At 44.9% G+C, this 12,591-nt stretch overlaps 1 protein-coding gene across 1 annotated transcript; it reads left to right on the forward strand.

Moving 5' to 3' along the window:
- The first annotated feature begins 1,826 nt into the window (after window positions 1-1,826).
- On the forward strand, window positions 1,827-5,114 carry LOC115006206 (gastrula zinc finger protein XlCGF28.1-like). The gene is made up of 2 exons (XM_029428321.1): window positions 1,827-1,838; window positions 2,867-5,114. The coding sequence occupies exons 1-2, from the start codon at window positions 1,827-1,829 to the stop codon at window positions 4,145-4,147; spliced, it is 1,293 nt and encodes a 430-aa protein (XP_029284181.1). The 3' UTR covers window positions 4,148-5,114.
- The last annotated feature ends 7,477 nt before the right edge of the window (window positions 5,115-12,591 follow it).

The following is a 12,591-nucleotide window of genomic DNA, read 5'->3' on the forward strand; positions in this document are numbered from 1 at the left end:
CCGATTGCCCTGGCGGGTGGTCAGCAGTGCTTGTGATGCTTCGGTTGTTGTTGAACCTAAGTCAAAGACCTTTAACATCTCCTCTTCGAAGGCACTGAAGGAGGCACAGGCTGGGGTCTGCCGGTCGAACTCTGCCGCTCCCCACAACCGAGCTCGGCCGGTGAGATGGGTAATGACGTAACCCACCCTGGCTCCCTCCGTCGAGAAGGTCCTGGGCTGTAATGCGAACTGCACTCGGCAGCTGGTCAGGAAGGCTCGGATCTGCTTCGGGTCACCGTCAAAGCGTTCCGGATGGCCAATCTTCGGTTCTGGAACAGACGAAACAGGAGTGGCCGCATTGGTGAGTAGCAGCAGGGCTTGGGCTAGTAGTTGTTGCTGCTGCTGCTGTTGTAGCTGTTGTTGGCTGAGTTGGAGCAGGGAAGCGATATCGCCGGTCATCCGATTGATGTCTCCCTCAGTACGTTCCAGTCGCTGTAGGGCAGACATCTCAGTCTCTACCTGCATGCTGGTCTGGGCGTGCGCTGGGTCCATGATGGTCAAATCGTTCTGTCAGGACAGACAGACGAGGACCCAGGAGCGCAATTTCGAGATCAAGGTTTTATTGAAACACACACACACACAACAGGGCCGAATGAGGCACGGCAGTAGTACAGTTCAGGGATATTCAAAACTCGTAAGGCAAGTCGGGTTTACCGGGGCTGGAGATCAGAGTAGTAGTAACAGGTCCGGGATCACAGATCAGGAGTCAGAGTTGCAGGCAGGCAGGCAGGCAGGCTTGCAGACGATCTGACAAGTGTGGACTGAAAAACTGGGCTTTCTATACAGGGCATGATTAGTGGTAAATGCAGTGCAGCTGGTAGGTTAACGAGGGTGGAGCAGAGCAGAGACAGGTGGAGGTAATCAGACAGAGTAGAGAGAGCAGGGACCAGAGTGGCACATAATTGAAAACAATTAGTGGTGTGACCAGGCAGGGAGAGGGCTCATGACAGCCCTGATCTTGAGAGAAAACATCATCTGTCATAATGGAAAAGAGAATTGTGCTAATGATACTGCCCTGAGGAGTACCCTTTTGTACCAAATACATTTCTAATAAGGCTGTCCCCATTCTGACTTTTATAAATCTATTAAATAAAAAACCTTTAATCTTTTTATGTTAATCATTCTTTCCATTATTTTTCCTCTGTGTGATGTTAGAGCTCTACAAGTTGAGATGGGTGAAAGGCTGTTACTTCTCCCTTAAGGAAATTGTGGACACATTAGCCAAACATGCTCTGAAACATAAAGAAATCATGGACATTGCACTCTGAAGCCAAATGAATAATCAAAAGAAGCATCATTGAGGAGTGGCAACACAGTTGGGATACAGGAAACACAGGATGACAACTTTATGCATTACAGTGAGAAGTGTTCACAGTGAGGACTGCTAGAAGGAGCACTAAAGAGGAGAACAGCTTAACAAGGCTGAGAGTAGAACATACCAGACTTAATGAAACACTGCATAAGGAAACCTCCCTCAGGGTTAGGTGAGCACTGTCAAGTAGAGCAGTCTTTCTCAAAGAGTGGTCCGTGAGCGACCACTAGTGGTCCGTGAGTATATTGGTAAAATGTCACATTTGAAATTAATATATTATAAGTTTAAAGTGTTTGTCAAACTGTTTAAAAATGAATAGTATAGACTAGAGTGTACCATAGATGTACAGACATAAACTCAGTAATAAATGTAATCTACGTTTCATATGATGTGTAAAATCTATCAGCATTCACCGTTTAAATCTATATGTATGTTGTAAAAAGCTGTAATATAGGAAAGAGAAATGATTATAGCGATGTTCCAGTGGGTGAGCTTCGGTCTGACTGTAGCACTTCTCTGGATGTTCGGCCATAAGGGTCAATGAGCTGAATGGATGTGTGTGAGGTTTTTTGACAACAAGCCAACATTTTGGGGATCCTGTTTCTATAACTGGAGTGACGGGGGGTGTGTGTGAACGAAATGCTTGTTGAATCCGTAGTTGTATTTGTATTGTTGATTTAATGTGTGAACGAGCGACATAGAGAAGGTCATATAAAGCTGTCATTTGTAATATATTGTTGGAGTGGTAAGCAGACCTATTGTTTTTGGATATTTGGCGAGTTAGAGGGTCCGTGAGTGTTTTTGTATTGGTTAAGTGGTCCTTGGTCTGAAGAAGTTTGAGAAACACTGAAGTAGAGGAATCAGTGGAGCATGTCATTTTTCATTGCCAAAAATACTGTTGAGAACAAGAAACGCTAAAAAGAGAAATCAGGAAGCTTGGAGGGAAAGACCTGAGTCTTAAACATATATTGGACCTTGGGTTAGGGAGTCTAGTCCAATATTTGAAAGAAACTGAGCTTATCAATATCATTTCATTTACAGTGAAGTGTATTCTTCTTCTTTTTAAGAGGATAGATGAGTCTAGTCCATCCTCCAACACAGTAGGTGGCGGTAATTCATCTGAACGCTGGTTGCCACCCGCCGTAAAACCACCCAGCGGAAGTAAACAGTACAGGCACTACTAGCGTTAGCTCAGCTCTGTGGATGAATGAAACTAGCAGGGAGACGATGTTGTAGTCGTTGCGTGCATGAATATTTGACTTCTAGTTCAGCAACAATGTCTTCAGTTGAGTGTTTGAGAGAGTTTGTCAACGAGCGACTAAATGCTGCTGCTGAAGAAATATTCGGAGTTTTCCAAGAAGCTGTCGTCGAGTACGAGGCAGAGATCCATCGTCAGCGCAGACTGCTGGATGTCGTTTGGAAACCGGAAATAAAGTTACACAGGATAGGTGAGTAAAACGTAATAACACAAAACGGAGGAATTGTATGTATATTTAACCCCATGTGTTTTTATAGGTTACGTTACTGGTACTAATTTGCTCGCATGTCTGCAGTAGTATCCTATTCCTTTTGTTCTCTGTCCCTCCAGAGCTCCCACAGCAACATGTCTGTAAGGAGGAGGAGGTCCTCTCTGACCAGCAGCTCTGTATTCAGGAGAGGAACTCCAGTCTGGACCAAGAGGACCCAGAGCCTCCACAGATTAAAGAGGACCAGGAGGAACTCTGCACCAGTCAGGAGGGAGAGCAGCTTGTACTGAAGCAGGAGACTGATACCTTTATGTTGACTCCTACTGATGAGGAAAGTGACCACCAGCTCCTCTCTCACAACTCTCATGTAGCTGAGAGCCAAGATCAGAAAGGAGGCAAGCATGGAGACTCAGGCTCAACTAATGCAGAGCCAAGTCAACAGAATCTACATCACGAAAGTACAAGTCACACTAACAATGTAGACAACCCTCACCTGCCAGAGATGCACTGTGATACTCACACAGGTAAACTGCCTTTCAAATGTGACACATGTGGAAAAGACTTTCAGTATAAATCATTACTAGAGAAACATGTAAGAATCCACACAGGTGAGAAGCCATATTCTTGCAAAACATGTGGGAAAAGATTTACTCATAAATCATCATTGGACTGTCATATAAGAACCCACACAGGTGAGAAGCCACATTCTTGTGAAACATGTGGCAAAAGATTTTCTCGGAAATCATCATTGGACTGTCATATAAGAACCCACACAGGTGAGAAGCCATATTCTTGTGAAACATGTGGCAAAAGATTTACTCAGAAATCAGGATTGGACTGTCATATAATATCCCACACAGGTGAGAAGCCATATTCTTGCAAAACATGTGGGAATGGATTCATGTCTAAATCGTCATTGTACTACCATATAAGAATCCACACAGGTGAGAGGCCATATTCTTGCAAAACATGTTGGAAAAGATTTACTCATAAATCATCATTGGACTCTCATATAAGAATCCACACAGGTGAGAAGCCATATTCTTGCAAAACATGTGGGAAAAGATTTACTCAGAAATCAGGATTGGACTCTCATATAAGATCCCACACAGGTGAGAAGCCGTTTGCATGCAAAACATGTGGGAAAAGATTTACTAAAAAATACGGATTGCAATATCATATAAGAACCCACACAGCTGAGAAGCCATATTCTTGCAAAACATGCAAAACAAAATTCCGGCGTAATTTTCACTTGAAAGTCCACATGAGAACGCACAGGGGGGAAAAGCTGCATCACTGCAGCACAGAGGGTCCAGAGATTAAAGAGTAACAGGAGGAACTAAAAGGAATTTGACACTCCTGACTTCAGGGTTACACTCTGTAATAAGTGTTGGATCACACACTATGTCTACACACTACCTCAGCAATGAGGTCACTGAGGTTATGTCTTCGTTAGAGGAAGATTGCAATGGGATAGTGCTTGATCACCTGAACGTACAGGTGTAAATGCAGCCGTGATAGAGGACATGGCTGGTGGGATGCTGGGCTTCAGAAGCTCGTGTGTAATGCATACTGGTACATGCAGGCAGTCCCTGCACGGCTCCACAAGCAGGAGAACTCAGCTTTAGGATTCAGGGGGATCTATGGGCAGATTAGAATGAGCCCTTCATATCTACATGAGGAGCGTGTCCTCTTCCACTGAGACCACCATGTTGTCTCTAGTATCCCAGAACAGACGAACCAAACTCTGCTCTAGAAAGGGTCTTTCCTGTTTTTATGTTACCGGAAGCCACTGTAGGTTCTCTCAACGCTTGCAAAAGGAGTATTCAGTTAGTTGCACCTGCAACCTCACCGCTAGATGCCACTAAATCCAACACACTGGACCTTTTTAAGGGGAAAGTTTAATGTAACCGACAATGATGAACAAACTGTTAACCAAGATGAATGTTACTGCATTGTATGAAACTTTTTAATTGAACAACGATGACACTGAGCATGGATGATTGTAGCAACACTGTTAATATAATGTGTTATACTGCTGCACATTGTTTGAAGACTGACTGACAGAACATATTGCTGGAAAGGCCAGAAGATATAGAAGCTTAAGGAGAATGTATTCATATCACACATGTTAGTTACCAAGGTAGAATGGTGCATCACATTTTATGGTTTGTAAATAATGAATGTCTGTATAAATTGTCTTGAAGAGATGCTGTCAAGTAATTTCTTTCTAAATGCTGCAAACTTATTGTGATTTTAGAAAAATGTAAACCAATCAAATGTTAACGTTCATTAATATTTTCTTATTTGTTTTTTCAGTTTTTATTTTTTTTGTAAATGCATTTGTATGAACATGGAGATAATGGTGTGTGTTGTATTTCATGCCAAGTAATTACAATAAATGAATTTACTTCCTTTAAAGATCTCCTTTATATCTCTCGCCTAATTCCTATTTCAGTTCTCTTGTATTTCAGTTATTTTATTTGGGGTACCCTGCAAAGAGATGCTGATAAAAGGTGTCCAACCGAGGCAAATTTGTCCTTCAAATCTGAATCACACTACAAGTGTATTATTTCAAGTTGTATGGCGAGGGGCAGATCAGAAGCCTTGACTGTGAATGGCGAGCGAAAAACTAAATTCTGTCTCAAGTTCACCAAAGACCTGAAACCGTTGCTCAAACTCCCGCAGCAATCCCGTAATCTCGTTTTTGTACCGATTCATGTCTGCATCAACACCGGTCGCACGCACATCTTTTATTATTTTTTTCAAAATATTTTTATTAACATGAAAAAGTCCATCCATCCATTGTCTACCGCTTATCCGGGATCGGGTCGCGGGGGCAGCAGCTCCAGTAAGGAACCCCAATCTTCCCTTCTCCGGGCCACATCCTCCAGCTCCGACTGGGGGATCCTGAGGCGTTCCCAGGCCAGTGAGGAGATATAATCTCTCCATCGAGTCCTCGGTCTTCCCCGGGGTCTCCTCCCAGCTGGACGTGCCTGGAACACCTCCCTAGGGAGGCGCCCAGGTGGCATCCTTACTAGATGCCCGAACCACCTCAACTGGCTCCTTTCAACGTAAAGGAGCAGCGGCTCTACTCCGAGTCTCTCACGGATGGCTGAGCTTCTCACCCTATCTCTAAGGGAGACTTCAGCCACCCGTCTGAGAAAACCCATTTCGGCCGCTTGTACCCGTGATCTCGTTCTTTCGGTCATGACCCAGCCTTCATGACCATAGGTGAGGGTAGGAACGAAGATCGACCGGTATATTGAGAGCTTTGCCTTCTGGCTCAGCTCTCTTTTCGTCACAACGGTGCGGTAAAGTGACTGTAATACCGCCCCCGCTGCTCCGATTCTCCGGCCAATCTCTCGCTCCATTGTGCCCTCACTCGCGAACAAGACCCCGAGGTACTTGAACTCCTTCACTTGGGGTAATGGCTCATTCCCTACCTGGAGTAGGCAATCCACCGGTTTCCTGCTGAGAGCCATGGCCTCAGATTTGGAGGTGCTGATCCTCATCCCAACTGCTGCACACTCGGCTGCGAACTGATCCAGTGACTGTTGAAGGTCACAGACCGATGATGCCATAAGGACCACATCATCTGCAAAGAGCAGCGATGAGATCCTCAGCGAACTGCAACCCCTCTCCTCCACGACTACGCCTCGATATCCTATCCATGAAAATCACGAACAGGATTGGTGATAAAGCGCAGCCCTGGCGGAGGCCAACATTCACTGGAAACGAGTCCGACTTACTGCCGAGTATCCGGACACAACTCTCGCTTTGGGCGTACAGGGATTGGATGGCCCTCAAAAGTGACCCCCTCACCCCATACTCCCGCAGCACCTCCCACAGTATCACCCGGGGGACCCGGTCATATGCCTTCTCCAGATCCACAAAACACATGTAGACCGGATGGGCGTACTCCCAGGCCCCCTCCAGGATCCTTGCAAAAGTAAAGAGTTGGTCTGTTGTTCCACGACCAGGACGGAATCCGCATTGTTCCTCTTCAATCAGAGGTTCGACTACCGGCCGAACCCTCCTTTCCAGTACCTTGGAGTAGACTTTACCAGGGAGGCTGAGAAGTGTGATACCCCTGTAGTTGGCACACACTCTCTGGTCCCCCTTTTGGCTGAAAAGCTCTGCCGGAGGTGTGAGTTAAAGATCCCCAGGACAGGGGCTTCCTCCAGATGTTCCCAGTTCACCTGCACTACCCGTTTGGGTTTACCAGGTCTGTCCAGAGTCTTCCCCCAACCCTTGATCCAACTCACCACCAGATGGTGATCAGTCGACAGCTCCGCCCCTCTCTTCACCCGAGTGTCCAAAACATGCGGCCTCAGATCAGATGATACGATTACGAAATCGATCATTGACCTTTGGCCTAGGGTGCTCTGGTACCACGTGCACTTATGAGCATCCTTATGTTCGAACATAGTGTTTGTTATGGCCATTCCATGACTAGCACAGAAGTCCAACAACAAACGACCGTTCGGGTTTAGATCAGGGAGGCCCTTCCTCCCAATCACGCCTCTCCAGGTGTCTCCATCGTTTCCCACGTGTGCGTTGAAGTCTCCCAGCAAGACTATGGAGTCCCCTACTGGAGCCCCCTGCAGGGCTCCATTCAGGGTCTCCAAGAAGGCCGAATACTCAGAACTGCGGTTTGGGGCATAGGCACAAACAACAGTCAGAGTTTTCCCCCCATAACCCAAAGGCGTAGGGAGGCGACCCTCTCGTCCACCGGGATAAACTCCAACGTAGCGGCGCTCAGCCGGGGGCTAGTGAGTATCCCCACCCCGGCCCGACGCCTCACACCTTGGGCAACTCTGGAGAAGAATAGAGTCCAACTCCTATCCAGGAGTACGGTTCCAGAGCCAAGACTGTGCGTGGAGGTAAGCCCCACCAGATCCAACTGGTAGCGATCCACCTCCCGCACCAGTTCCGGCTCCTTCCCCCAACGTCTATGTAAATTGTGGAGCTGAAACTTCCACCAGGAACAGAACGTTTAACTCGACTCTGGGGACTCTCCATTAGACAGATCAGTGAGTTCTTCAAGAGTAAATGGCATTATGTAGAAAGGCATTACCAACTGTACTAACGCACAGGTACCTACCCAGTCTGCTGGTAGATTTGGATACAGGGTTTGTGTACCACAGTACCACCATACATCAGCTCTGGCAAAAACATGAATGATACAGTTGTTGCAAAAACCATCCCTCCTGAGGTAACCTCTATGGTAAAATTACACCATTTCAAATGTCCTACCTCAGTTCCTGTACCAATGATTTTACTGATGCACTCATAAGCGCCCTCATAGGCTCTGAATGGAGGTGGAATGATGTCTTTTCTGGTCACTGGATACAACAGGGCTAAAGATGTGCAGGCTACGGGATTAACAAATGTGTACAAAGCATGCATACACTGGAGACCTGTTGGGTCATTATTCAGATTCAATGGGAATGGCATAGTGGCTAAACTAGTTCTAGCAGTGGCGCATGCAACATAGTTCGCCTGATGATTTTGTTCAACAGAGTATCTCACCCAATCCAACCACACATTTCTCTCTTGATATCCTGTCTCCACTGCCATTGTTTCTTTAAGACTGGTGATGTTCAGATAAGTCACTTTCATTCTTTTCTTTGCTAAGTCAGCATGCACTTTATGGGATGTTTTCTCAGGAGTGTCTGTTCCTGGCTCTATTACCTTCAACCAAAAGATGAAAAGTGGGTCTTTAGGATTTTTTGAAGATCATGATGACCACAGGGTTACAATTTGTCGGATGACCATTACCAGGCAGAGTTCTTGGATCAGGATTAGTATTTGGTGGTTCACTTTCACCGCACTGACATGGGCTTCGTTTAATGATTCTCCATTTTTCAACCAAAGGGTGTTTTAGATTAATCCATCCCCCGTTCGAGTGTGCAAACACATTTGCAAAATTACAGGGAGGTGTACACAGATACTTGGCTTTATTGGAATCGCAATGTGTGCTCCATTTGAAGCCATTAGCAGACATCATGGTGTTTACATCAAATTCAAACGAGGTGATCTTGCCTTTCTCTACTGTAACGGTAATTCCGCCTTCCTTAATATCTACGGCTTCGTTGCGTTTCATGCGTTTCATTCGTTTCATTAGTAGGGTGTTAGGGGGTGCAGTCTCATTTTGGATTTGTTTAGTTGTTAGATTGTCTGGTTCTTTGCGTGATTCATTCAGCATAAACTCCCACCACATCAAGGGGAGTACTACAAGAATTGCAAGCAGTGCTAACCCGGCTAACACCGGAGTGTTTCCCCACAGAGAGATATTCTGGTTCATTTTCTTGTCTATTTTTGGTTAATGTTTAACTGGTTTTATCTGCTCACTTAGTCGGATATGCAAATAATTGTGACAGGTGTAAAATTAGTGTAATCTAAGGACATTACTGTTTTGTTCCAGCAGGTTCAAATCTTGTCTAACTTCTGCTAATGAGCGAGAAGGCGCCAGTGCAGGTACACAATGTGTGAGGTGGTGCCAATTAGCTCCTGTTTTACCTTTTACCCGGAGCGCGTGTGAAGTGCATTCTGTCACCTCCCACGGTCCAGTCCACCTAGGTTCAGACCACTTTCTTTTGTGGACCTTGACCCTTACCCAATCACCTGGTCCAACAGGAGTCTCTGGTGGTTTGTCAGGTATCTCTTCTGCTGCTTCCACCTGTGTAGACAAAACTCGATTGATTTTAGCCAAAGCCTTGACATATTCATCTGCCTCAATCTGCCATAGATCAAATACAGGACCATGCCCTCCTTCTCTTGGAGGGCCAGGCATTGGTCTACCGGTTAACAATTCATGTGGAGACAAATGTGTTTGACGACTTTGTGAGGATCTCATTGACATGAGTGCCAAAGGTAGGGCATCTACCCACTTTAACTTGTTACCATAACATGCTTTAGCAATTTTTCTTTTGAGTGTTTGATTAGCTCGTTCTACCAAACCCTGTGATGCCGGATGATATACTGACCCAAATTTGTGTGTTATGCCAAAATACTTTTCTACTTCTTCAAGCTTATGGCTCGTGAAGTGTGTCCCATTATCTGATCCTATGCAACGTGGAACTCCATACCTTGGTATGAGTTCATTTTTTAACCATTTGATTACAAAATTGGCATCTTCTTTTTTGCAGGGAATTGCTTCAATCCACTTAGTGAAACGATCGACCATTACCAAAACATATCTGTACCCTCTTACCACATTTTCTGCTCCCATGTCTGTATAGTCAATACATATCTCTTTGAATGGTGCGTCTGGCACTGGAAAACGACCCATTGGACACCTATATGTTCTTTTATTGTTACATTTACAACAAGTATCACATTCTGTTACAAAGTTTTCAACCATCTCTTTCATAAATGGGTGCCACCATTCTACCTCTATGTCCCTTGTTGTTCTTAGTTGCGTAGGGCCATGGGCTTGTTTGATCAACAGGTGACATAGTTTAGCTGGTGCCACTAGTCTGCCATCATGAGCTCTCCAGATTCCTTCAGTCTTGGTGGCTCCCTTATGAGCCCATTGATTATGCTCATAGACTTCTGCTTGTGCTTGCATTTCTTTGATGCTCTCCAAAGTGAGTTGCTCTTGATTTTCACTGTTCAAACAAATCATTTGCTGAGTGTAGCCGCCTGCTACTTTAGCTGCCTTATCTGCTGCATCATTTCCTTTTGCCACTGCTGTATCAGTTTTCTGATGACCTTTGCATTTCATTACAGCAACATGTGATGGCAGCAGTGCCGCTTTCAGTAGGGCTTTTAATGCTTCAGCATGTTTGACAGGAATTTTGGATGAAGTCAGGAAACCTCTTCTCATCCACTGGGGACCGTCAATATGGACAGCGCCATATGCATAAGCAGAGTCTGTGTATACATTTACTCTCTGGCCTTCTCCACCTTTCAATGCTTGTGTTAACGCAACTATTTCTGCAAGCTGCGCAGAGGCTGGCTGTGGAATGATGTATGCTTCCAAAGTTGGTGTGTTTTTTCCACTTTGTTGCACCACAGCATAGGAAGCTACATTTCATGTGGGTCATGGCTTTCAGAATTCAGTCCTGTTGCCATACTGATTGTCCCTGCCACATATGTGATGTGGGGCTTAGTTCGTGTTTCTTCTAGCTTTACTTTTCTAACTGGTGAAAAAGTGAAAGCTTGTGAGTTTAGAAAAGCCACTACACCATGTGTAGTGTTTACTTTGAGAGGGTGGCACATCACCACGTGTGCAGTCTTTTGAATTGTCTTTGCTAGAGCTGCTAGGTGTCTTGCATAACCTGTTTGTCCTTGTTCAACATTGTCCAATTTTGAGCTGTGGTACATCAGTACATGTCTTTCTCCCCCTTTTTTCTGAAACAGAAGTCCATTCACCATCCGTCCTGTTTCAGAAACATCCAAATGAAAATCAGTATTGTAGTCTGGGGAGCATAGATGTGCAGCTTGTCCCAAGGCTTGTTTAGTCTTAGTGAAAGCTTCCTCGCCTTCTGTAGTCCAGATGAGCTCAGCAGTGAAGTTTCTGTTTCCTGCTTCTGAGAGCATGTCTCTGAGTGGTTGAGTCAGATTTCCATAATCTGGTACATTTCCATGTGATAGGATTGAGGCCCTTTGTGCATTTGTTAAAGTCAGGCTGTTTGCAGAAATGAGTCTTCCCAAGAAAGTGACTGATCTTCTTGCCACTTGAGTTTTTTCTTTCTTGACTTTGTATCCTGCTCTTGCAAGTAGTGTGAGGAGATTTGCTGTGGCTTCCAGGCAGGATTCAGCACTAGTGCCTGCGAGCAGCAAATCATCAACGTACTGTATCAGAGTTACTCCTGGTGGTAGTCGTAAGCTGCTTAAGTCTTTTTTCAGAGCTTGATTGAACAGTCCTGGGCTGTCTTTGTAGCCTTGTGGCATTCTGTTGTAGGTGTATTTCTGTCCTTTATATGTGAAAGAAAATATGTCTTGTACTTCAGGATCCAATGGTAGACAAAATAACGCATTAGCCAGATCTATGACTGTGAAGTATTTGTGTTCAGGATTCAAGTTTTGAAGTGCCACATATGGGTCTGGAACAGGTATATTTTGTGACACCGTAGCAGAGTTGATTTTTCTTAGATCATGAACCATTCTCCAGCCTTTGTTGCCAGCTTTTGGGACTGGCAAAATGGGTGTGTTCCAGGCTGAGTCTGAGTGTCTGATTACTCCAGCTTCTAGGAGTCCAATGATTGTTGCTCCTATTCCTTCAACCTGCTCTCTCTTGAGGTTATATTGTGGTAACCAACATGATGATTGTTCTGTTTTCAGGGTGACTGAGACCTCATGATGAGGCACAAAACCTACATCGTAGTCTCCAGTTGCCCACAAATATGATGGGATTTCTTTGAGTGTTTCTTCTGTGTCAGGATGGTTGGTGTGTTCTCTTCCATGGTCTCTTTCCAGTTCTTGTTCTTCCAAGATGCCAATATCCATACTGTGGTGAGTGATTTTCCACATTGTCTCATCTTCTGCTCTCCATACGCAGGCAATATTGGTTGGGAGCCAGTTGATTGACAGAGCTCTCTTGATCATGGGACCTAGGGACCTTGCTTCAGATCCTACTGCCAATGCCAGTGTGACATGTGGCACTGCTTCAGCTGATAATGCACACCATTGCTGTTGCTGATGTATTTATTGTGTTTAAGGTTTGTTTTATATAAAGTTAATATAACTAACAGTGCCATAGACCAGTGGTGGAAAGTTAATAAGTAGATTTCCAAGTATTTCCATTTTATACTACATACTTCT

Source organism: Cottoperca gobio, unplaced genomic scaffold (assembly GCF_900634415.1).
Source record: "Cottoperca gobio unplaced genomic scaffold, fCotGob3.1 fCotGob3_70arrow_ctg1, whole genome shotgun sequence".
In the NCBI taxonomy this organism is placed as follows: domain Eukaryota; kingdom Metazoa; phylum Chordata; class Actinopteri; order Perciformes; family Bovichtidae; genus Cottoperca; species Cottoperca gobio.